This window comes from Schistocerca cancellata, chromosome 1 (assembly GCF_023864275.1).
Source record: "Schistocerca cancellata isolate TAMUIC-IGC-003103 chromosome 1, iqSchCanc2.1, whole genome shotgun sequence".
Taxonomy (NCBI): domain Eukaryota; kingdom Metazoa; phylum Arthropoda; class Insecta; order Orthoptera; family Acrididae; genus Schistocerca; species Schistocerca cancellata.
In genome coordinates, this window is record NC_064626.1 from 754,447,267 (window position 1) to 754,474,833 (window position 27,567).

Consider the following 27,567-nt stretch of genomic DNA (forward strand, 5'->3'; position numbering starts at 1 on the left):
CATACCATGCGACAGTTGCATTGTGGTCAGAGCTGCTGGAAATGATGGTTATGTGTGCGTGAGGTGTGAAGGAATGTGTAAGTGTCTGTCTGTAACTCAGTGTGTCATCTTTAAGGTAAGTATTTAAGGCATGACATATTTAGATATGTGGAAAGCAATGGGAAACTTACCACGTAGTTTTCAGAATAAAGATTGCAAGATACATGGAAAACTGTGAGATGGAAAGGGGTTGTTGTAACACACGTGTAAGTTTGAAAGGGAGCTCAAAGGTTTTGCACAGCCGTATATTTAGTACATCCAATAACTAGTTGTAAGACCTGTGACTTGATGTACAAAGAATTCTTAAAGCAGGCATCCCTCAGATGTCTGTGAGAAATTTGTTCATATTTTTTAAACTGTGGTGGAGAATAGGCCATGCACAAAGATATTTTGGTTATGTTTTCTTTTCCTTAAACATATTTTTTTACCTTAATCCATTTTTCCCACCTTCTTGGAATCCCTCATCGGTTGCTGAAAAAGTTTACAGAGTTGTCTGCAGTGCTAAATTTCAAAGTACCCTCTTAACAGTAATAAATTAAAAATGCTAAATTTTTGTACTTACGAACATATTAATAGATTTATATACATAATCAGACCTTAAAATTTTTACAAGAGATACTGACAGTTCTGTCTCTTTAATTACATTGTGCCATCAATGTAGTCAGTATAATGAATCAGACTTAACATTGTTGATTAAGCAAGCTGCCATTACTTAAGAAAAAAAAAATTGACATTATTCTTTAGACTTTGGCTTAAAATATGGCACGTACAACAGTTCTAATGAAATAACAATATTTGCTGTTCACATTTAGCTGCATCATCTTAAATTACTATACGTTTCATAGTGTGCTAGGTTTGAAAGACTTTCTAGTAAATCAGGTACACATGAATTTTTGTAAAATATATCCAGTCTTTGACACTGACACACACGCACATGCACGCAAACAAACATCCACTCTTTCCCCTTTTCTTCTCCCCAAATGCATGAGTTTTGCAGTCTTTACTATAAGTGATTTTTTTTTGTGGGGTGGGGGGAGCAGCATCTTGAGCACAATATCACTTAAGTGAAAGCCTTGTTATTGTAACAGTTTACATTGCATTGTTGTTGTTGCTCCAAGGGATTATGCACTTCAGCAATTGGTGTTACTAATGGGCTTGGTGTTCCAGGGCCAATAAGTTCCATTCTGTCAGATACTGTTCTACTCCTGGTGGCTCCATGTAGTTTCTGTGAGTGTGGTAATGCATACCTCAGCTTATCCCAGAACCAAGGATCACCCCATTTAACATACGTGTTTGTAGAGAGATATGCTTTGAGTTCAGGGTCCAACTTTTCCATATCCCCTATCTCTCCGTACATTACAATTATAACTCTTGCTCTGCCTTCAGCAAGTGCTTTCTTGTGAGCTGCTCTGAATTCCATTTTTCCCCAAACACTTTCAAGAAAATTTGGTGAAAGCACAACTAACGTCCTACACGATCGTTCAATCGACCGTGCAATTTGTTCTGTAATCCATTCACCTGCTATCCAGTCCCTATAGTGCAGGCACAGTTTGAAAGGAACTGGACCATTTTCTAGTCCTCTCACCAACTGTTCTACAACAAACTCCTCATCCTTGTGAGAATAACTGACAAAAGCATCATACATTTTGTCACGATCAAGTTCTTCCTCCGTAACGAACCACAGACATAAATTCCTGGCGTAGAGCCAAACTTTCACATCCTCTTGATAACGATGATATAAGAAGGCAAGAAGACCAACAGCAATGCCTGTCATGGCGAGACATACACTGCTGACTATTATTGCAAATTTGGGCAGTGGGCAAAGATCATCATTTGTTAGTTCTGGAAGTGGACGGCCATCACTGCAGGTTATATTTCTTCGATCTATAACCTGTAACATCAACGCATATTTAATTAATATTGAAGTTCCTACTACATACACAGCAATATGGTTTAAAAGTATACCTAGAACTGTAAGCACTGAAATTTACCTTCACATAATCATCTTGGAGGAACTGAAGTAGCTGCTTTGTTCTGCAGTTACATTCCCAAGGATTCTCTGACAAAACAATTTTCTGCAATGGAGGTTTTTTTGTTTTAATCAGAGCGACAACTTCATCATCCAGATGCTGAAGATAGTTGTGATTAAGCTCCAGTTCCTGTAATGCAAAATTATAATTGTGTTAAAGTAAATATTTTCATAATTAAGATGTGGATTTTTGTAAGTATTGCTTTGACAGGTCTAGTTTGATCTAGAAGACATAAATGATTCAATGTTAAAGAAACAGATTCTCTTAGGCTAAGGAGAATGCCTGGTTTTCTCTCACAACAATTGAGACTTAATGTTGTGATGCAAGTTGTACAATTGTATACAAGAATAATCCTATTGCAACTGCAAATACTGTTTTATTGAGTGTCACAGTAAACATGTTGAAATAAATGGTGATCCGTAAACTGTACTTGTAGTCATTAGATAGCTACAGATGATTGCAGTGTCAGTGAAAGCAGTCCTCACATGGGACATGAATCTATTCGTGGACAAGGAGCTGGTAGTGTTTTGTGATGCCACAACATGGAATTTCCAGTTCCAAAGCATTCTGAAGTGTGAAAGACAAGTCAGAGTTTTGCTTCATGGGCTAGATCATGGCCAGTGAGATACAGGACTGAATTCTACATCACTAGCAGAACTTCAGGAATACCATATTCGTTTACTGTAGGTCATTAGCAGTTGAAGCCCTTATTTATTGGGTTTTATATTACAGCTTACATCATATGAATATATGCTGTTTGAAAGCACCAGGACATTGAGCATCTCTCAAAAGCACGTAGAATTTGTTGTAATGAGATGTGGGGGAAAAAAGTTGCAGGTTAAAGAATTTTTTAATCTTGTTATTTTTGTATTTTAACTTATGTTACAAAAAAAGCCATTTTAAGGCAGTGGCATATTGAAGATTTATCAAAAATGACTCATTTTTGTTATGATTAAATGTCAGTTAATGACAGATCGATCGCTAAAGCCTCCAGGAGTTGTTAAGATCAGTGACAATCCTATGTAAGACCAGTTCATCGTTATGTAGCGGAGGGAAACTTGGAGTTGTGAAGTCATATGTAATGAGTCATGCACATCTACCTCCAGAAGTATTTTTTGTTCACCTTCATGCTGTATAAGATATTCTTCAACAGTCTTAAGTTATTAAGCACCTTCTGTAATATTCAGTGTTCTGTACACATAAAATTGCTCTTTCTCAGTAATCAGTTCATTAGGTTTTGTAAATATGTCAGGGAACAGGGCCAATTAAATTGCAATATTACTTTCAATGTTGTTGCCTTGATTCAATTGCAATTGAGTATAGCTTGCACTACTTTCAGTAGAGATTTTTTGCTTCTTGTTTATATCTTGTATTTCACACATTGAATTTGCTGAAAGAATTACCAAGGGTTTTAATAAAAAGTGAGAATGGTGAAACAGTTTTTCTATTACGTGGAAGATATTTATTCCACTACTTGTAACGGAAATTTCAAAAGGCTGATGTCCTCACTAACTGTACATGGAACTTTATTTTTTGCCATGTGTCATGTTCACAGATATTTAAGTTTTATTTATATATACTACAGACATAACAACATGGCTGGCATATGGACAACAGTGGAAATGTCCATTTTTGAAAACAAATTGTGGACTGTGAGCCAGGTACCACCAACAACCATTACTGAAGCACCCTATGGACACTAATCACAGTGAGGAGTATGTTCTGTTTGGTGCACCATCTGATTTCTAAGTGTGCACCAACCATGGTTTATACCAAATCTGGCATGCTTCTCTATGTGAAACAAGTCCTTTGTGAGGGTGGAATAACATTAGAACATAGCACTGAAGATAAGATATGCTGTTCAAATTACTTCCCACGATAGAAATTAGGCTAATTGTAAATAACTAATGTAGTGAGTACAGTGAGCATCAGGGTTTTCAGTACCAGTATTTTTCTCCCTCTTCCTGTATGAAGTGTTAATGTAAAAACAAGACACACATAAAATGCAAAAATCTTGTATATGTTCCTTAAAAGCTAGAAGCTGTGCAACAAATGTCTTTCCGCTGTCTGTAAAAATGAAAGCCTAGTAAGTTCAAATGATCCACAGTACAAAATATTGCTTGCACTTTTCTTACCTGAAGGAATGGCGTTATATCATGAATATTGATCTCAGACAGCCAGTTGTGAGACAAGTGCAATGCTGTTATATTTAGATTAGGCTGCAGAACACCATTTGGTATGCTAGTAAACTCATTATTATGTAGATAAACTTCAGAATGTTTTGTTCCTCCAGGCTTGCATGAAAAATTTGAAGGAACTGGAGGTTTTCTTCCATCTATCCAACATTTTTCACATCTGAGGAGCCAGGCACGATCCCACAGTCTTATCTTGCATTCCCATGGAGGTAGACAGCAAGGTCCTTCACACAAGATATCTTCTAGCTTCGTCTGCGACATGAGCCTGTTGAAAGCGTGTTCAGATATTATATGATGTAGACAACATCATTTAGCTGGCACATAACAAGCATGCCAAACAAATGAGAAGTTAACTCTACAGGAGAAAGTTCAGATACAGCAATATGTAAAAGGGCAGAATAAGGTGTTGTAAGACAAGAAGTATCTGCTCAGCTGTTAGACCGTTACTGCTGCTACAATGGCAAGTTACCAAGATTTAAGTGAGTTTGAACATGGGGTACATCGAGTATAGATTTAAATGTCAGGAAGTCATTTCTGAAAGTATTTGTATGGAGTGTAGCCATGTATGGAAGTGAAACGTGGACGATAAATAGTTTGGACAAGAAGAGAATAGAAGCTTTCGAAATGTGGTGCTACAGAAGGATACTGAAGATTAGAAGGATAGATCACATAACTAATGAGGAAGTATTGAATAGAATTGGGGAGAAGAGGAGCTTGTGGCACAACTTGACTAGAAGAAGGGATCAGTTGGTAGGACATGTTCTGAGACATCGAGGAATCACCAGTTTAGTATTGGAGGGCAGCGCAGAGGGTAAAAATCGTAGAGGGAGACGAAGAGATGAATACACTAAGCAGATTCAAAAGGATGTAGATTGCAGTAGGTACTGGGAGATGATGAAGCTTGCACAGGATAGAGTAGCATGGAGAGCTGCATCAAACCAGTCTCAGGACTGAAGAGCACAACAACGAACATGGGGTTATAGTAGGCGCACGAGCGATGGGACACAGCAGCTCCGAGGTAAAGATGAAGTGGGGATTTTATCATATGACAATTTCAGAAGTGTAATGTGAATATCAGGAATCTGACAAAACATCAAATATCAGACATCGCTGTGACCAGAAAGAGATCCCGCAAGAACGGGACCAGTGACAATGGAAGAGTATCGTTCAGTGTGACAGAAGTGCAACCCTTCTGCAAATTGTTGCAGATTTCAGTGCTGAGCCATCAACATGTCTCAACGTGTGAACCATTCAGTGAAACATCATCAATATGGGCTTTCAGAGTCCAAGGCCCGCTGGTGTACCCTTGAAGTCTGCACGACACAAAGCTTTATGCCTTGTCTGGTTCCTTCAACACTGGCATTGGACTGTTGATGGCTGAGGACAAGTCTCATTTTAAATTGCATTGAGCGGATGAATATGCACGGATATGGAGACAACCTCATGGATCCATCGACCCTGCATATCAGCAGGGGACTGTTCAAACTGGTGGAGGCTCTGTAACAGTTGGGGGGCATGGGCAGTTCCAGCAGGACAGTGCAACACCCACACATCCAGAACTGTGCAACACCCACACATCCAGAACTGCTACATAGTGGCTCCAGGAACACTCTTCCGAGTTTAAACACTTCCACTGGCTACCAAACTCCCTAGACACAAACATTATTGATCATATCTGGGCAGCCTTGCAGTGTTGTTCAGAAGAGATCTCCAGCCCCTCATACTCTTACAGATTTATGTACAGCCCTGCAGGATTCATGGTGTCAGTTCCCTACAACACTACTTCAGACTCTAGTCGAGTCCATGCCACATTGTGTTGTGGCACTTCTGCATGCTCGCGGGGGCCCTACACGATATTAGGCAGGTGTACCAGCTTCTTTGGCTCTTCAGTGTATAATGTTACAGGATGGATAGAATAATCTACTCACCCAGTGGTGGCAGAACACACACACACATACGTTAAGGAAATCTGCAAGCTTTCAGAGCCAGTGGCTCCTTCTGGCTGAAGGAGAAACGAAGAGGGATGGAGAGAGGGGAAAAATTAATAAATAACAGTTGAGTTTTAGGAAATGAGGATAGTTTGGAAAAGTCACCCAGAACCCTGGGTCAGGGGAGAACTTTCCCCATTTCCTAAACCTCTACCTTCCTCTTCAAACCTATTGCCAGAAGAATGGCTCTGAATGCTTGCAGCAGATTTCTGTAACTTTCATACGTTTGTGTATTCATACTGTTATAATAGAAGGAAACATTCCACGAAGGATTTTGTGTGTATGTTTGTGTTTGTTTGTGTGTCTGTCGACCTGCCAGCACTTTCATTTGGTAAGTCACATCATCTTTGTGTATTCATACTGTTTTTTAATCTATCCAGTTACATTATATTTTCAAGAATGTCTTATTTTGACCACAGTTGTTATATGTATGTTACATCTGTTATTTGGAACCGAGAGCCTATGATGAGGAACACACAGTACTCTGAAAGTGGAGCAACTTTGCAAGAAGCAAGCTTGTATACAATAATGATCATAGGAATATGTCCTTAGTTTTTAGACATTTTCAGAAGTTTGGAACAGTCTTTGTACAGTTTATTTACCTTTTTGTTGTAAGACATGTGGCTTCATCAGCATCAATATCAAACATGTTGTAAACTGCAGGGTGAACATTCCCATGTACATATTTCAGAAGGTGGAAGGATGCACAGCAGTCCACAGTATTATCCGCTAGTATGAAATGAGGCTTTACCAGTTTATTATTGCTTTGCGCAATAGCAATAGCATCAGCACTTTCCAAGTTCACCACTGTGAGGTTATTGCTTCTCAAATCAACTGTCACACCATTTGAAAGGAACTGCATTTCATTCACCTGTAAGAAGACAAACTATGTAATATAAAGGTCAGAACTAAAAACGCCAACAGTAGAGACCTGCAACTTACAAGTACATCGCTATCAAACCAGTTTTTTAAAAAATAAGCTTAAAGGAGAGAGGATGACAAGGTCATTAGAGATTTAGCACAAGTTTGGATAGTTTAACAATGCAATGGACAATCACCTGTGCTTTGGCTTTTTGAGGAACCATCTGAAGATTCACCCTAAGTGAAATTATGAAAAACCGTAATCTGCATTTCTACCTTTCCTATATTCTGTTGAAAGCACTATATAGTAGGCAACAGCATCTGGCTACAATTTATCTAATCTTAACTATATACCCCACACCCTTTCCCCAATACCAGTATTCTGCTTCAAATGCTGCATGTTGCCAGTCTAATTATTTCACACTATTCTCTCAGGAAGTACAGTGACATACCCTGTCTGAATATTTCCAAATTGAATACAAACAGGTAAATAGTCAAAAACAGATATCGTAGTCACTGTGCATATACTCACACTAATTTGTGTTACATTGTTGTAGCTCAGATTGAGTTGCTTAAGATTGAGCATCGATAACATCCAGTCAGAATAAATTTCTGAAACAAAGTTGTTGGATAGATTGAGCTCTTCCAAATGTATGAGTGTGTTAAACACTGACGATTTCCCAAATCCAATGTTTACTTTTGAAGCTGATAGATCCCGTAACTTGTTGTGGGAAAGATCAAGAGAAGCAAGTCGGGCAGCATCAGGAAATGATTGAGGCTTTATTTCCCGTAGTTCGTTACGAGATAAGTCCAACTCCAACAAATGTTGCAGTCCATGTAGAACTCCCCTGTAAAATAAACACAAAAATTACATAAATGACTTGTTAAATTATTATTTAACATCATAAACAGTCTTCACATGAACTACTTGCCTTTGAAGAGTTTGTATCCGATTACGTGATAAATTTATTGTTTTTAGTTTATTTGCTGTATCAAAAAAACCATTAGGTATGGATTCCAATGTATTTTCACTCAAGTCCAGCTGAGTCAGATCATGTTTTCCCTTAAGCAAGGATGGAGGTAATCTCGTAAGTTTATTTTGCTGTAATTTGAGCACAGAAACATTGGGAGAATCCCATATCAAATTTTCTGGTAATTCTGATATGCCATTTGAGTGCATATGAACTTCCTTCAGGTTCTTCAAATTTGCAAGTAAATTGTCTGGAATCCGTAGCTGCTGTCTGTTATGGAATAGTTTCAGAACTCTTAAGTCAGTAGGTAAGAATAAACGTTCTGGCAGAGTTGTAAAATTGTTTGCAACCAAACTGATATTCTGCAGGTTTTTCAAGTCAGAGAAAAGTCCATCTGGGAGGGAGTTTATATTGCAGACACCTAGATCAAGAGATGTAAGATTCCTCAAACCCAACAGTGATCCATGAGATAACTGAAGATCCTTGTTGCCCCATAGGTTCAGCAGTTTGAGAGAAGGCAAATTGACAAAGCTTCCATCAGTTATTGCGTGTATCCTATTATTGCTAAGTTCCAAATATTTCAAACCTCCAAGGGGAGCCAAGCTATTTGAAGGTACAGTTTCCAGGAAGTTTTCACGCATATCAAGTTCCTCCAACAGCAGTCCAAGTTCCTGGAAAACATCAGCTGGTAGTGACTGGATATCACACTTATAAAGTGTCAGATGAGTAAGTGATGCATTTAGTCCATTGAAGTGGCTTCTTTGGAAACTTTTCCCATCACAAGACTTGAAGTATAACTTCTTAACTTCATGTCCTAAGCCAATAATGTCTTTAAGTGGGATACCGTTGGGCGGCAGAGGGCAATCAGACAGTGTTACAACTTTTATATGTTCTAGAGGTGGTAGTCCGCTGTCATTTTTCCTGTGAAATAAACAAAAATTTGAAAAATTAATAATTTCTAAGAAATTGTAAATTAAGTGAGAAAAAAATTTTATGTAGCCTGTATAAAACCACCAAGTAGGGGCAGGAGAACACATGTATCTGCAAGCTTGTGGAGCCAGTAGTTTCCTCCTCCTACCTGAAGGATTGAAGGGAAAGAAAGAAGGATGAAGAAAGAGGACAGGAAAGGTTAAGGAAATGAGGAGTTTTTGAAAAAATTGCCCAGAACCAGGTCAGGGGAGACTCACTGGATGGTTTGAGAAGGAAAGACTGATTGTCAGTCTCTGCACCATAAGAGATTTGAAAATGTAAGAGCTTGGTGGTGGAAGATAGGGTAATAAGCAAGACAGAGATTACTGACAAAACATTGTGCAGGACTTAATAAGAGCAGAAATCTTGTGGTTTTGGTGTTGGTAAGGGGAGATATATAAATCAGAAAATAAAATATAGAGAAAACTAAAAAAAGTGGCTCCAAAAACTTGCAAATTTCCTTAACCTCCATGTGCATGCACATATTTGTATGAATGAAGTAAATGATACCACACAGTATACAGTTAAAGCATTTAGTGATTGACAGGTATCACAAGAAGGAAATAAAATGAAAGGCAACAGCAAATTACCATTCTGTTAGGCAGAAGTTTATTTACTGTCACCCTTTATTATTCCTTTCCGATGTACCTGCGACAAATATTTCACTACTAACTTGTAAGTTGGCCAAGTGACAAATTTCACACGACATATTGCTAACCTTCTGTCAATCCACGCATATACATCTTCAGGCGATATCCCAGACTTGCAGGTCAACTCTAATGAATCTCTAAATACGATTTCCTTTATTTGCCAATCATTCCACGAGCTCAGATTATGTGCACAAATTATTTCAAACTTCTCATTGTAAGACTGGCAATGACATGCCTTATGACATGCAGAGGAACCACTAACAGATAGTAGTAACATAAATGCTGAGAGAAGCCTTGGTAAAACACTTGACATCATTCCACCTGCTGAAGAAACAATAAGAAACAATAATTAATCTTTTTCATTAGTAGTAAAGACAAAACACACACACACACACAAAACACACACACACACACACTTTTTTTTTTCAGAGCACCACCAGTTGAAGGTGGTTGTGCACCGAGAAAATTGTGGCCCGACCTATACTCAGACGCCATCTCATTTGACACAAAAGTTGTGGCCCGAGCTATGCTCAGGTTTGATCTCCAAAGTATTAAGCACTGTATCAACTTGTGCTTTACTTGTTATAGATCATATGAATTAACAGAGTGATACCAAAGGGAACATATAATGGGAACATTGACTTTTGTATTCATGCTTATTAATCTCAGTTTTTCCAATGTCTTTTTGATCATTTAAATTATATTACTCAAAATGACAGCAATCCAATTCTCTAAATGATTCTGCAGTGAACCACAGTTCATCATTGAGTAAACAGGTATTTTACTACTCCTAATTTTTTGCTAATATGGAACTGAATCTGACGAAACAAATGAAGAATTTTCTCCTAGTTGTTGACAGACATAAAATGATCATCTTGCGGTTTTGAATTAAGTGCAGGGGCATTAACTGTCACTACCACAAAGTGGAGCTGCTTTACCTCTACAGGGGTAACTGCTCAATTCTGAAAAAAGATTCAGTCCTGCCTAGTGCCATTCTAATAAAAATTTTAGAACAGTTTCGACTCATATGTTCGAGTTACTGTGCCTCGTGTTATCTTGGATGTTTTCTGCTAACCAAATATGTGCTCTTGTATTTTTAGAGGTGATTTTTGCCAAGAAAAGTGGTATTTTGTTACCACGAGACTACTTAAACAGAAATGGAATTAACTCATTTATGTGAAGAAAGTAGTTATTGTCTAAATCATATCCACAAAATTATGAGCAGAAGCAACCATGCAGGTTATTTTGTGGGAAAACTGAGACACTTTTGCACCACTGACAAATTAGAGATCAGAGTAGCTCCACAGCATTTGTATTACTTTGCCTTAGCTTTTAAACAAGTGTCATTCTCTTACTGCCAGGAGATTAATGTTGTTACGGTATGGTTCAAGTTTAAGTGGAAGCAAGGACCTCATGGATATGCAGAGCGCAGCACTAAAAATTTTAAAGAATGCCTGGAACCCATTAAGAAATTGAACAATTAGCTGAAATCTCAAAAAAAACTTCTGAGCCAGTGCCAGGTACTAGTAAAAAACCATAAGAAAAGAATCCAGACAGCACTTGATTGTTCTAATGCAGTGAAGACTTATTAGAACAACAAATTCTTGACAAAAGTTGTTAAGATTGGGAATCATAGGGAAGAAGTCAGAAGGAAGTGTTAGTGACATGTACAGAGAATGAAGAGTCCCTATCAGTACCACAGGAAACCAATAAGCTAGAAGATAGGTGTATTTGTGGTATGAAAATAAACATTATACAGGTGTTATTGAAAGTTTTAATGAAAATAGAGCAGTGGTAAATATCGTGACACAATTCTTCATGAATGGGAGGATACAGTTAAAGGTATAAACCCGCCAGAACTTATAAGGAAAAAAGTCAGTTTCTCAGTGTTGGAGTTGGTTGATGGTGGTGAACTTGTGCAAAATATTTTCATATGCATGCCAACATACCTAATGAAACATTGGTCTTGTCTTTGAGAGGAAAACAAAAATAGGTTGCGCTGCCCTAAATATTTGTGCAAAAAATACATTAATGTTGGCTTACTGTGATGCTATAAGTAGCCTCTTTAAAGGGGACAGAATTGCCCCAAACTATTATCCAGTGTTAAAATAATGTTTATGTTAAGTGGAGCAAAGTGACCCTCTACAACAGCTAATTTGCTCCAATATTTAAAACATTAAAAAATTTCAAAAAGTTTTGATTTCTTTTTACATTACTAGATGGTTTTTGTTATTTTGGGAAGACGAACCTCATTTTCAAAAGCTATATTATAAAACTACTGTGCATTACACAACTGTGTTCGAAAAACTGTCCAAAAGTGGAGCCTTACAGTAGCTGATACAAAATAATATAGTATAAGTTTCATTCTAATACATATAATTGTGGGCATTTTGTCTTTGCAATGCCTTGCCAAAATATCTGTTCAACAACAGTTGCCATATTTTACGATATGATTGCTTTTTTTATGTACACACAAAATTGCAAGTACTGAGTGCCCATGAAGATTTATTCAGTTAGTGACTTGTGGAGAAATATTGGATGGAAAGTGCTAGTTTCAGAAAGACGCCACAGAAGTTATTTGCATCTCATTGTTAACAGAAGAAACAAAGGTCCTGTCGAATAAAATAAAACACAGGTGGTATATTGGCAAAGTTGCACACATGGGGGGAGGGGGACGCGAGGAATTACGACCCCTCTATTTTCCATTGATCAGAAACGGGCAACACATAGGTCACAAACATAGCTTTTCACACAGGAAAATTTAAATTTAACTGTTATTAACCTGTTTCCGCATGATGATCTTATTTATTAATTCTTTGTGGGATAGCTCTTTACTTCGTCGCAAATATTTATCATAGTTGTTTTGGTACTCTGGATCGCGGTCCTAGCTTTTATAAAGGAACAGTAAAAGATGTTTGATAGTGTAAAATGGGCCTTAAAGCTTCGTGGCGCTCTGAGCACGCTCTACCGGCCGATTTATTGCAGGAGTCCAATGTTGTGGAGCCGGCCTTTAGCTGGACGCGGGGAAAGTCGCCCTGAAGACATGGCAACTCGGCCGTGACGCAACTTCATACACAATCTCGAGCTCGTGCCAGCGCGTAGTGACCATCCTTGACGGACGGTTACAAAATATGACAAGACGACAAGGGCAGCATAGCGGATCCTTTCCAAACAACGCCCATTAAATGGCGCCGCTTTATAATCATCGGAAAAACGGCATTTTTTTATTTTTATTTTTTTTGTCGCCGATATGTCGTTCAAAATATCTATCCAGATCGACTGTACTGTCAGTGGCATGATCAACATAGTAGCAAGAAATGTTGCCTGGCGTACACCCCAACTTTATTTGCAGCATATTTAAGTTAACTTTAATAATTAAAGTCTGTTAACCATCCCAAATATCCCGAAAGAAGTTACTCATTTTGTTGACGTCCGTATGTTCAACCCTGTAACAGTGAATGATTCCAGGCAATGTGTGTACCGCAGGTAGACTAATGTCATTAGGGAAAGCGGGCGCTATCATTAGCGAGCCTTGAAATCATCAAATCGTCCGTTTCAAGCACTTACGTAACTTTAGCCCCCAACGCCTAACAGCAACGAAAAAATACAATTTTCCTTTTACAATGCTCTTTACCTCCGACAGAAATAGCGTCGTACACTATTGACTATTATAGAAAATTATGGAAGTATTTTGTTTTGATGTGAAAAGTTTCGAGTTTTAGTTACAGGCACGAGTAAGAATCAGTATAATCAGTCACGTCTTGAGGGATGCTCATCAGTTCTTTCCCTTAGGCGTATGCTCGTCACACTAAAGTAAACTGCAGCCTTGTGTTTGGTTTATCATTTACCAGAAGAAGAAAAACAGCGACGTTTCTTGCGAAGGAGGTATTGAAAGTGACCTGAAGAAACAAACATTCGTGATCTTGCAAAATATAATTTATGTTGAAACAGGTATGCCTTACGACAACTGGTACAAGGCGCGTTTTCTATCTATTCCACTGATGTCTAACGTCACTAAGACCTCACGGTAAACATCCGTAGAAGATAGGCTCGTTTGGTATAAACTTGTTGGGAACATTGCGACCACCACACAAGCCTACACTTTAGTGACCTGAATAGTCATTGGAGCTATGATAAGTCAGTAAAACAATCTCGTCCGTCACGTGCAGTTTGTATTAGTGTAGAATACGGACTGTCACAGGTTAGTTACCAAATATCTCAAACTACTAAAAAATGTTAACACTGTATTTTCATGTTGGGAACTGCAAACGGCTTGTATATTTGCAGTAGTTGTACTTAATAAAACGTTTTGTTTTAGGTGAAGCACCTGTAATCTCTTCTGACAATCGCCAGGTATTGGAGTGTTTAGCAGATGAATAATTCCAGTCGTCGTCTTGCCCCGTGCCCAAACCAGCAACCATATCTGGAATGATGCATGCAATGTTTGCATAGTACATAGTATTAAGAAAGTGTCAAATGCTGTTACTAGTAAGGAAACTGCGTCCCATTCCTTCGTATTGTTCCTTATGAAAACACCTGAAGTAAATTTAAGACAACTTCGACTTTCGTATTGAAGTAATACATAGTGTAAGTTTGCAGGTTAAGATGTTTGACATGTAAGGCATTCAGTAGTATAAAAGTGTAAGAGCTGAAATGACGTGACAATCACAAGGCCCGTAGTAGTGAGTGGTTGTGGTTGAGGCCCGAGGATATGTGGAAGGAGTGAGTGGTTATGCTCACAATCGGATGGAACGGTACGCTGCTCAGAGGACACTGCGTTCCGCTACGTTGGTTACACGTGACTCACATTTCAGGCGTGACCCGCACGGATGTCTGCTACGCGACCAGCATCCCAAAACATTGCCCTCCCGTTAGCAACTTGCCATTCGGTCGACACCCGAAGTAGTTTATGCCCGTTTGTTTCCTGTTAACTTATGCTATGCTAGACTAGCCTATCTGTTTCACGTAGATGCCAGGCCAGGCAGTACAGTATGACATATTCCTTTTGTGTGTATGCAAGCCTGGTTGCCGAGCCAGTTTTTCACGGTTTAAGAATACAGAAGAATTGAATCTCGCTACCAAACGTGATTGTTGCCTTGTTTTGCTCAAGACACGATAGCGTTGAAAAACCACACTTCGTCAAGCAAGGTTGTCCCCTCTTTCTTTATAGCGTCATCTGAAGGCAAGAAACACTCCCACCACTACGAGCTAACAAGTTATGGTGACAGTAGTTGGAAAAACGTGCGTACAAAAAAAAAATTGATCTCTAGCTGTGGAATGTCGTGGAAGACAGTGCTAATGTTACGGCAAAGACGATGGCCCAGGACTTACTGTTATGTGACGCGCGCAGCCGATGGTAGATGGCGCGATACACTACTACTGCACATTGAGCACTGAGCACTACCTCCTCCTGCTACGACTGAAACCACACTGAGCTCACTTCCCGCACTGGCTAGCGACGGCAGCGCCGTGCAGTGGCCGAAGGTAACAAACTGCGCCGGCCACTCGCTGCGCTGGAGAAAAATGTCGCCCCCCCCCACTACAGAACACACACGTCGGCGTTTCGGGTCGTGGTCCTCGGGTGTCATAATCCGTGTTAGGCGCAGCGTTGTCGAATCACAAGGCTACTGCTTCATCTTTCTCCGGAACATCAAGTAAAGGCATTCCTCTAGTAACCGATTCCACTTTCCGAAAAAAAAAAAAAAAAAAATGAAGCAGCTTTTACTCATATCATGGGAATACACATGGTTATGGGATGAGAAGTTTCGACCTATGCAAGATACACCTTTTTTTTTCATCCATACATGTTTCAGCACTTTTGTGCTATCGTCAGTGGGTTCAATTTTTAACTTACATGGTGTTATTGTCCATTTATTTTGGTAGCTATTCTGCTACACAATATACAACTTGTCGTAGTTTTGAAGTTGTGGTGCGTTCTCCTGTCTTGTTGGCGAAGTAAATAGGCGTACTTCTTAACCTGTGGTCACTTGGCACTGCACTTTTTTTCGATTTCTCAAAACATGGCGGAGTTTTCGCTGCCATTACGTGTGGTTTCTTTTTTTAATTATTTTTATGGGAGTTTGCTGACGGACAAGTGGCCCCCGTCTTGACAGGTTTCGTTATTATTTGGTGCTGTTTCTCTTATTTTGAAAGACTAACAAGGGTTAATGCCAATCTTTTGGCATAAGGCCCGTATTACTTCATCAGAAATCGTTGACAATCCTGACCATGCTCCGATTCCATTAAAAGATGTTATAAAGCGTCTTTCCCTTATCACCTGCCGAGGACAGTGAATAAATATAATTCATCATCATCATTTATTGCCTTATCGGGCCTTTAAGGCCTACAGCAAGAAGAACAAAAGGAAAAGTAAAGACAAAAAGACTTACAAAAGTACTCTATACAGTAGTAAAAGTTACATATGTACATTACAGCTTTAAGAAGAAACGAAAAAATAAACAGGGCATTCAATCAAAGGTTTAAAAGGCAAGAGGGATACATTACAGAAACAAAAAAACAAAAAAAAACACACACGCAGTGTCTGTCAATTACACGAGAGGAGGGAGCTGTTGCAGATGGCAGTCCATCTCATCCGGTCGTTGGCGTCCTCCTCCACGGCTGCTGGTTCCACTTCTTTCAGGATCGTTGTTATCCTATCCTTCCATCGAGTTCTTGGGCGTCCTCTAGGGCGTTTTCCTGTGGGTTGAGAGTGGAGGACTCTGTTTGGAAGGGATCCGTCTGCCCGTAGGATGTGGCCAAACCATTGGAGTCTCTTCTGTGCCAATATTCGTCCAATGTGTGGCTTTCCATACCGCTGGTATAAATCTTCTTTTTTTCTTCGTTCCCATTTACCTTCCATGGCATTGTAGATGGGTCCATATATCTTCCGAAGTACCTTCCTTTCAAATGCACATATTGCTTCTTCTGCTGTTGCTGATGTTGCCCAAGTTTCACAGCCGTATAAAAGTACTGGTCTCACCAGTGTCGTGTATAGGTGGATCTTGTTCTTCTGCGATATCAGCCGAGATCTGAAAAGATTGTTCAGGCTAAAGAACATGCGATTAGCATTTGTTATACGTTGCTGTACTTCTTTCGTTACTTCACTTCTATTTGTTAGTATGGAGCCCAGGTACTTGAACTCTTCAACTCGTTCGAAGGTATGCCTGTCGACATCAATGGAAGGAGGGAGATCTCGGCGGCGTGATACAACAAGATATTTAGTTTTTTCCTCGTTCACCACCAGCCCAATTTTCTCTGCATTGTGGAGGAATCGGGAAGTATCCCTGCGTACTTGCTCTAGAGTGTCGCCAAGGATCACAACATCATCAGCAAATGCCAAGATTGTGTCTGCTCCCACCATCTCCATCTCTCTGGTTCGACAAGTGTCACGGCTTACTTTTTCCAGGGCCAAATTGAATAATATTGGCGCCAATGGATCTCCTTGTCTCAATCCATTTTGTATACTGAATGATGGTGATAGTTGATTACCAAACCGCACTTGGGCCGTAGACTGAGAGTAGCAAGCAGCAATTAAGCGGATGTATTTTGATGGGATGCCAAGTTCCTCTAACGTTTCCCATAACGTGGCGCGGTCAATGCTGTCATAAGCTTGTCGAAAATCGATGAAGATGAGGTGTAGATCCTTATTGAATTCGTAGAATTTTTCTATCAACTGCCTCAGAGTAAATATGTGATCAATTGTCGATCGTCCAGCAACGAACCCACATTGATAGGTCCCTACAATTCCTTCAGCCAGTGGTTTCATGCGGTTTAGTAGCAGTGTTGTAAAAACTTTGTAGCCAATTTCAAGTAACGAAATCCCTCGGTAGTTGGATACATGAGTAGCATCTCCCTTCTTGAATATGGGACATATGATTGCTCCCTTCCATTCCTCAGGAATAACTTCTGCTTCCCAGATGGTAGAAATTAATCGTTTCAAAGCACCCACCAGTGTTTCCCCTCCCAAGCGAAGCATCTCAGCTGTGATACCACTACCTCCTGGAGCCTTGTTGTTCTTGAGTGCTTTTAGGGCAACACTGATTTCTTCCTCAGATGGTTCAGGGACTTCAACTCTGTCAAAACGGGCATCCGTCTGTGTTGTCCCTACTGGTGGGTTGTCGGGATTCAATAGGTTTTCAAAATGTTTTTTAAATAGGGTTGCTTGCTCTTCTGGCGGTATAATTAGCTTATATAAATCATTTCTTCATAAAAGTCAGTTTTTTTTAACCAAACGCGTTTCGCTCCTTTTATTTATGAAGCATCTTTGTGCCCTGTGTTATATAAGATGCATTATGTAGTAGTTATAAGTACGTCACTGTGTTACGTTTTCTTTTGTTTTTCAGGTTAGGAACAAATTTTGCAGTACAAGTCTCGTGAGGTTAAATTATCGGTAAATGACACCAAACGATAATTTAACATCACGAAACGTGTGCTGCATAAGTCGTTTCTAAAACGAAAACAAGAGACAACAATGAAAACTTTTTTGGAAATTTGTGGTAAGTTCCTGTGGGACCAAACTGCTGAGGTCATCATTCCCTAGGCTTACACACTATTTAATCTAACTTTAACTTACGCTAAGGACAACACACATACCCATCCCCGAGGGAGTTCTCGAACCTCCCACGGGAGTCTCGCGAACTGTGGCAAGGCGCCCCAGACCGAACGACTACCCCGTGCGATATCACAATAGCATAGACTACTTGTAACCTCTACTTAATGCATTTATTATAGACCACTGAAGATACTTCATAAATGAAAGAAGCGAAATGCGTTTGGCAAAAAACAAACTGCCTTTTATTTAGTTGCGAAGACGAAAGATACCTCCATGAATTTTGAAGTTACTAAGGAACGACGAAAAACGAAAAAAATACATCCTTTTATCTTTTTTTCAAAATAGCTTCATCTTTTAACTGAAGATTGTTGATTGTGTTTTCTGTAAATCGATGATTGTCAGAGTTCTGGATTTGTATAGTCCTAATATGTTTGCGTGGTTATCTTCCGTAGCAGCTGTTAAAATCAGTTATTATTTGTTTCTCCGTCTTAAGCTTACTACAGTTTGGTTACAAAGGGCGTTCGAAAAGTTTTGCACAATCGTCTTTTTTTCAAGAGGAGAATAAAATTTTTTGTGAACATACTTGGAACATTTAGCTACACATTCAACCTACTCGATGTAGCCCCCACCAGCTGTGAAGCATCTGGCCCAACGTTCTTTCCATGATGTAAATGCTCTTTGGTAAAATTCTGAGAACTGACTTTTACATCATCGCTTGACAAAGGAAATAAGATCTCTCTATCAAATGTTTTACCACGCACGTGGGCCTTCAGGCGACCAAAGAGGTAAAAATCAGACGGAGCCAAGTCTGGACTGCAGGGAGGACGAGGAACAATTTTTCAACGCATTTTCCTGATTTTCTCCTGCGTCATAAGGGCTGTATGGGGTTTGGCATTGCCATGGTGTAGTTGTGGTCTGTGGGTCTTGATGGCACGTCGTATCTTGTCCAATGACAAAACAGTAACGGTCCCAGTTAATTGTGGAGCCAGGTTCCAAAACGTCAATGAAAATGACCGTTATCGCAACCTGACATCTACTTCAAGGTCCATTATGTCTCACCTGTAAATAAAAGAAACTACTTTTATGTAGCAACTTATAGCTAAGTGCTCCAAGTATATCCACAAAAAATTTCATTCTCCTCCTGCAAAAAATTAATAAAAAAAATTAGAGACGACTGCAAAACTTTTTGAACGCCCTTTGTAATTTGCTCCCCATGTAGGGTTTTCTTTGTGGCATAAAGAGATTTGATTTCATTGTTTAGCCAGGTGTATATGCGAAACAAAGTCTTTCGGCATCAACATCTGCTAACAAAGAGGGAAGAAGCAGTGGTTTGGAGTACATATATATGGCAGAAAAACCGTATAAGTTTCAGTAAGCTTAAGCTGGAGAAACCAGTTATAATTAATTATTGAGTTCTGTCCTGTTTAATACTCTCTGTGACACGTTTCCATGGCATTCTCTTTCAATGCAAATATCCAGTTATTCCTCACTTGCATTGAGAGAGATCGCGATTTTGCAGTGAAACTACAGTCAGACTGTACTCATTTATTCTGACAATGTGCCAGTAATATTTCAGTTGCCTTTTTCTGTTACGTATTTTTTTTTAAGTGTAGATATAATTAGTGAGATTTTTGTCACCAGTGCTTCCATGGGCTGAAAAATTTTCTTAGTATTTCTGTTTCTTGCTTTTTATGTCTGTGGTTATATACATCCAGTTATTGAAGTTCCTGATACATTTAATATTTCAGACTTCGTTACCATGTAGCTTTGCAGTCCAAGATATTGATTATTTTGTTGGAACTGTATCATGATGATTTTTGTTATTTGGCTATTCCCTCTGATTAAGACTCCCATATGATAGTAGGACCAGAATCCAGCTAGATATTTCAATTTTAAAGTTACAACTGAAGGAGAGATCAATCATAGCATATCTGATTCTTACAACGAAAGTATTGAGCCTCAGAAGTTGCCTCAAGTTCTTTTCTGGCTTTTATTTTATGGCTTCACAATTCGAGGACCATCTCTCGTGTATCTAACTTTGCCTGTTACGGTGACGACCTACTGGATTATAATTTCTCACATCGTAATGTAACCTGCCGCAGCTCATTCCGCCGGGACGTTCACTCCATTCACTTCTGTGGTCATCATGTTTGTTTCTTACGTTTAATATGATACGTTCCTTCGTAATATCACTGTTTCTTGCCGGCCGGAGTGGCCGTGCGGTTCTAGGCGCTACAGTCTGGAACCGGGCGACCGCTATGGTCGCAGGTTCGAATCTGCTCGGGCATGGATGTGTGTGATGTCCTTAGGTTAGTTAGGTTTAATTAGTTCTAAGTTCTAGGCGACTGATGACCTCAGAAGTTAAGTCGCATAGTGCTCAGAGCCATTTGAACCATCACTGTTTCTTAATCTACTCTGGTACAGCCTTATGATGTTGTATGGCTCTCAACAAAATTCTTGTACTGTGTAAAATGAGCGTTCCGATATTGGTTCTTCAACTACTACTGAACCTGAAATCCGCAACTGAAGAGATGGTGCTTTATCACTGGGTAAATCTCCTTTGTGTAAATATTGTACGAGAGCTTCCGCGTAGGACTGTTTTTACAATACTGAGATCCTAAAATAAAGCAGTAATTAATTTGTGAGTCTGTTACCAGAAAAACAGTACATTTGCCCGAAGTAACGTAGGTAAACGACGGTAGGTTTTTGGAACTAGGATTTAATGCTTATTTTTACCGAACGGTAATGTAACTCACTGTACCGAGCAGCAACGCGTCTGGTGGATTTCAAGCTTGGATATACTAGTAAAAGAGGTGGATTAACACAGGACATACTTCTGATGTAACTGATCCTACGCGATATGCGCTCGTTGATCAGTCTCGTGTGGCAATAGAATATAGCAATAGGAAAGATGAAGTTCTAAATTTCTCGCGCTAGAGGATCGAACCAACATACATGTTTGACCGTTGCTCAGAAGCAACTAAAAGAGCTGGAAACAAATAAATCGCCAGGCCTGGATGGAATCGTAATTGGGTTCTACGGCATTGGCCCCTTAATTAGTTTACATTTATAGCGAATATCTCGCCCAGCGCAAAATCCTAAGCGACTGCAAAAAAGCACAGGTGACTCCGATGTATGAGAAGGGTAAAGGAATGAACTCGCAAAATTAATGACCAATATCCTTAACATCGGTTTGCTGCAGAATATGTCAACATGCTCTGAATTCTTATGTAATAGATTTCCTTGAGACAAAAAGGCTTCTGTCCATAAATCGGCACTGATGTAGAAAGCATGACTCGTACGCAACTCAGCTGCCAATTTTTCTCCTAGACATGGATGAAGGACAAGAGTCACATCCTATACTCCAGAAAACGTTTGACACGGTGCCCCACTGCCGACTGTAAACGAAAGTCGGAGTGTACGGGTTAGGTTCCCAGATATGCGAGTGGATCGAATACTTTTTAAGTAATAGAATCCAGTACGTTGTGGTCGACGGCTTGTGTTCATCAGAGGCGAGTGTATCGTCAGAAACCTAATGCCCCAGTGAAGTGTTAACAGGACCGCTCTTACTCTCTGTGTACATGAATGATCTGACGGACAGGGTGAGCAACAGTCAGTGGCTGTTAGCTAATGATGATGTGGTGTACGAGAAGGTGTCGTCGTTGAGTGACTGTATGAGGATACAAGACGGCTTGGTCAAAATTTCTAGATGGTGTGATTAACGGCAACTTGCTCTATATGTATAAAAACATATGTTAATGCCGATGAATAGGAAAAACGAATACAGCGTTAGTAGTGTGCTGCTTGACGCAGTCACGTCGATTGAATGTCGAGGCGTAACGTTGCAAAACGATGTGAAAAGGAACGAGGACAAAAGGACGTGGTAGGGAAGGCGAGTGGTCGATTTATATGAGATATTTGTGGAACTGCTGGTAGATCAGCGTTAAAGTTTTGTCGACGTCGTAGATTTTAGGAGGCAGTGTGGAATGCACTATGCCAATATACGTTTTTCCCTAACGCAATAAAAAATTTAAAAAAAAAATAGTGTCTGTGAGTACTCAACACTCGATGATAAGCATTGAGTGACACGTCAGCTGAGTCATGGGAAAGTAATAAAAATAGTTTTTCCCAGAGCGTGTATTTCAGTGGGAAGTTTCTTCTGCCTCAGTCACCTTCTTGATATTTTTAAGCTGTATTTTGATATGCCCTGCTTGAGAGCTTAATTTTATTCTAGAAACTGTAAAGGTGATAGAATTGTTGAAAATTAATGTAAATGTTGGCAGTTTTAATTATCTTCAATTGCGTAAATGTCCGTAGATAAAACTGGACTCAGTAGAAAGGTTTGCCCTGTACTTTATCTTTGTCGAAAGTCGTTCGATGCTTGATGCGGCAGCACGCGAAGATGACACAATGGTACTTCTAGTAAAGTATGGATTTAATTAGTGACACTTTAAAATAAGATCTGATAGGCTGAGTATGCAGCACGCAGTTCATCAATTCATAGTTTATAGAGAGCTGTCCCCATCACGATGGAACTCCTCCGGTTCTTGATATTTATCGTGTTCAAAACAAAAGTAAGTCTTGTACGCTAAGAGGTAAAGGAGAACGGTATTCATCCATATATTTGTTTCCGACCTGTTTGATACTCCGTGTGTTTTAGTACACGGTCCTAGTGAATGGAACGCCTCTTAAAAAAGTTACTGACAATATGTGGGCCAGTTCGTATTTTGCTATAAACACGTATTTGTCTTAAGTGAGACAGGGAAACTACCACAGAGCCGATATTGGGCTATTGCGTGTAACCTGTGTTGAAAAGTTATTTGTAAGTTTTATGCTAGGGAACATCTTACAACAAGAAATAATACGGTTTTCCCTAAACTCGATCTGCCGAGAGAGGCAAATGGAGTAAATTACGTCCACAGGGCGGTCTTTTGAATTTAGAGAGAGAGAGAGAGAGAGAGAATTCTGTTATAATTCAGTACGAAAAAGAAAGAAATTGTAAAAAGCGTATGGACTAACAGCCGTTACAGCGTTCCAACGTCTTCAAGTTTGCAGTTCATATTTACCAATAGATACTGTCATCTGTGTAGCCGTCGTCGCTTCGTTTTAGGCATATTATCATGTTATTGCCGAAGAGAAGGGTCTCGTTTTACGTCGCACTCACTAACCACATTACTGATTTCCTTTAACTGTATTCAACGACTTCGCTGACAAACTACTGTATCTGACATTACTTTCCCTTGCAGCTTATTGTTTTATTTGTTGACACACCGTCGCTGCTTGTTGTTTATGAAGAATACTTTCTGCTTAACATTTACTTTCTCCCGTGAACATTTCTTTACGGACGTTAGATAGAGATGTGATGTTTATTCTTACTTGTGGTGTGCTGCAACATACGTGAATTCTAAAGGGGCCGGTGAATCACTGAGTGCCTAGAGCGGTTTCCAATACCGTTATAGGCACCCTCCGAGAGTTGTGACATTCCTTGAGACTAATGTGTCCGAACCATTGCTTCCATTCATATCAACCCCGTTACTACTTTCGGAGGAGCTCGGTAGGTAACCGCACGTAACTGCATGCCATCGTTACAGTCTGTTCACTAAGCCACTACAATCCCATTATAAATATCGACAACGATCGATGGCTCATATGCACGTGGAAATGACAGTATTTTTCCATCTGCCCAGACCACGCTATACTGAATTATTGCAATAGTTCAGAGCAACAAAACTGAAACGTGCAGGGTTTTATACAATAATCTATGCTAGTCTGTCATCCTGTGCAAGCCTCTTCATCTCTCCGTAAATTGCGACTTACATCTGCTCGAGACTGCCTGCTAAAATCAAGTCTTGTTTTCCCTCTTAAAATTTTCACCTCCCCCACTCTTAACACATTTCCCTCCATTGCCAAATTGGCGATTCTTGTTGCCTCGAGATTTACTCTTATCAAACTATCCCTTCTTCTACAAGGTTGCACCATAAATTTCTATTCTCCCCGATTCGATTTAGTACCTCCTTATTAGTTTCCGGTTTATCCATCTAATCTTCAGCATTCTTCTATACCTTCTCTTCAAAAGCTCCTGTTCTCTTCTTATCAGTACTTCATAACGATCATGGCTAACTTCTGAAAGGCTACACTCCATATAAATACTCTCAGCAAAGATATCCTAACACTTAATTTTACTTTAAATGTTAACATATTTCTCTTCTTTGGAGACGCTTCACATGCCATTGCCTGACTGCAATGTACAGGGCGTTTCATAATTTCTGTAACGGGCGTGTAGCGTTTTTAGAGGAGACTTAGTAGATAAAGTTTTGATAAGGAACCCTTGTCCGGAAATTTACAGTTTGGATATGAAATAAATTTGAAAATCGGATCGCTTTCTAATCACCCGCTTCACAGCACTTCACTTAACGGCGGAGCTGCACAGTGTACCACTTTTGTCCCAGTACAACGGCTGCGACAAACTGGTCCGTTCGCAACTAAGAGGGTAGACTGTGGTACTCCACGGACAACCGTGAGGGTTTGTTGATAGTGCGTCTGAAACGATGCGAGATACACCCTGTGCAGTGTCGCCACCTGGAGCAACTACTGTAGAGCACCCGAATCGGAAATCATTGACTGGGTTGTGCTTTGTGTGTGGTGGTGGGGGTGGGGGAGGGGGGAGTGGGGGGGTGAAAATCGGGAGATTTGAAACTGATCCGATCTTCAAATGTTTTGTTCTCCCACGCGGTACATTTCCAGAGATGGGTTGCTTATCAAAACCGTGTCTACAAAGTCCCCTCCACAAGCGCTAGAAGTCTTTAATAGTAATTATTAACTCGGCCTGAACAAGCCTAGGAATGCCCAACGGTTCCGACCGACCGCCGTGTTATCCTCAGCCGATAGGCGCCTCTGGATGCCGGTAAGCTTGTGGTCAGAACACCGTTCCCCCAGCCGTTGTCAGTTTTCGTGGCCGGAGCCACTACTTCTCAGTAAAGTCGCTCCTCAATTGGCCTCACATGGGCTGGATGCACTCCGCTTGCCAACAGCGCTCGGCAGACGTAGATGGTCACCCATCCAAGTGTTAAGCAAGCCCGACAGTGCTTAACTTCGGTGATCTGGCGGGAACCGGTGTTACCACTGCGGCAAGGCCATTAGGAATACTGATTGTTAAACTCCCTGTATAACCTGCCTATTTCGGCCATTGTCAGTTATCTTACCGCCCAGTTTGCATGAATACTTTTACTCATTCCCTCAGCGTACCCTGATTTAATTCAACTACATTCCGTTACCCTGTTTTACTTTTGTTGATATTCATGTGACAACCGCTTTTCAAGAGGCTATCCATTCAAATGGTTCAAATGGCTCTGAGCACTATGCGACTTAACTTCTAAGGTCATCAGTCGCCTAGAGCTTAGAACTAATTAAACCTAACTAACCCAAGGACATCACACACATCCATGCCCGAGGCAGGATTCGAGCCTGCGACCGGAGCGCCTAGAACCGCATGGCCACTCCGGCCGGCGGCGATCCATTCCGTTCAACTAATCTCCCTAGTCCTTTGCAGCTTCTGACAGAATAACAGTGTCATCAGCAAACCTTAAAGCTTTTATTCCTCAATTTTTATTCTCCCTTAACTTTAATTCGCTTTCCAAGTTGTTCTTTGGTTTCTTTTACTGTTTACTCAGTATACGAGGTGAATAACATACGGGATAGACTAGAAATCTGTCTCACTCCCTTCTCAACTATAGGTTCTATTTAGAACTGGGCTCGTTTTTGTGCAAGTGTAGAAACCCTTTCAGCCCTGCACTGTACCACAGAAAGAGATACAGAATGCCACAAGCAAAATCCAGTGATACAAAACGTCTGATACGTAAAAAGCACTCCGTCTTCAGGCCACAAGTGGGCCATCGGGACCATCCGACCGCCTTGTCATCCTCAGATTAGGATGCGGATAGGAGGGGCGTGTGGTCAGCACACCGCTCTCCCGATCGTTGTGATGGTTTTCTTTGACCGGAGCCGCTACTATTCGGTCGAGTAGCTCCTCAATTGGCATCACGAGGCTGAGTGCACCCCGAAAAATAGCAACAGCGCATGGCGGCTGGATGGTCACCCATACAAGCGCCGGCTACGCCCGACAGCGCTTAACTTCGGTGATCTCACGGGAACCGGTGTATCCACTGCGGCAAGGCCGTTGCCCTCTGATACATATTAAAGTTAAATTTTGAAACAAACTGAAAAAGTTGCTCCTTGTCAACTCTTTCTATTCTGTAGAATAATTTCTATGTTTGTAACCTGTAAACGATTGTGAATATTAAGGTGAACAGTAATCCCAGCCAAAGGAACAACAGCGATTTGTATCATTTTCGACATACTGTGTTGATTTGTAAGAACATACGCTTTATATTGGCATCCATACCTGGTTATCGTTTACAGATACCCCAATACCACGTCCGGTTGGACATATAAACAGTCCAATATTGATTCTGGAAACCGTGATTCTGGTGCCAGATTTCACCTCTTGCGTTTGGCATTCGCTCGATTTAAAACTCTCCACGGTATTGGAGTTGTAATTAGGTTGTCCAGCTGCCTTATGTTGGTGGACGTGGACGAAGCGATTTTGTGCGGAGTAAAAGGGAAAGGAGCATTATTAGACTGATCGAAGTTACTAATTTCCTTTATTCAGTTGAAGAGGAGCACATGCGTTCTTCATTACACGGGAAGAGATACATAGGTATGATATATTTACCTATCTCAGTTACCAAAATCGAAGTGATTGGCAACAACCATATATTCTTCACAGCTGGCTAATTTTTAAGCTGTTGTACCAACTCTCTTTTATTAGTGACAAAGGCTCTTGCACACAGTGAGTGATTGGGGGCAAAACATTTGCTAATTCTGAACACCGAAGTGTATCTTTACTTATACGGAAATTTTCAAAATGTTGGAGTAGAATAACGTATCACCAAGACTGAGCTAGCCAAGTATGGAAATATTAGTTCTTGTACAGTCTCCTCCTGTTTTTCCTTACGGCTTCACTGACATCTATAAAATATTACATTTTCTGTACTAAAAATATTACGAGAGTACCGATGACGCAACTTCATCTTGCTGACGAAATCGAATAGCTGATTTACATGCAACATTCATGCAAAACAGATGACACTCGGGAACGTATATTTCATCGGTCTAGCAAAGTCGATTCCGTTGTAATACGTTAACACTACAGAGGAAGCCGGTTCCCGACGTTCGATTTTCGTCTTCCGCCGTTTCCCGTAGCAACTACAGCAAGTTTGTTTTCCTGACCATTATCCGCAGATGTTTATAAATA

The 27,567-nt window shown here is 40.2% G+C and overlaps 2 protein-coding genes across 3 annotated transcripts in view; one reads left to right on the top strand and one right to left on the bottom strand.

Annotated features, from left to right (window-relative positions):
* The window catches only part of LOC126186242 (cation-independent mannose-6-phosphate receptor), a 628,020-nt gene that overhangs the window by 366,131 nt on the left and 234,322 nt on the right, over positions 1–27,567 (top strand). The gene's annotated exons all lie outside the window — the stretch shown is intronic.
* Positions 1,017–15,181, bottom strand: LOC126186268 (protein toll-like). Its single transcript, XM_049928196.1, has 8 exons — positions 15,035–15,181; positions 9,772–10,027; positions 8,046–9,005; positions 7,646–7,961; positions 6,855–7,123; positions 4,205–4,529; positions 2,031–2,198; positions 1,017–1,930 (listed from the first exon to the last, which is right to left on the bottom strand). The coding sequence occupies exons 2-8, from the start codon at positions 10,017–10,019 to the stop codon at positions 1,100–1,102; spliced, it is 3,117 nt and encodes a 1,038-aa protein (XP_049784153.1). The 5' UTR covers positions 10,020–10,027; positions 15,035–15,181; the 3' UTR covers positions 1,017–1,099.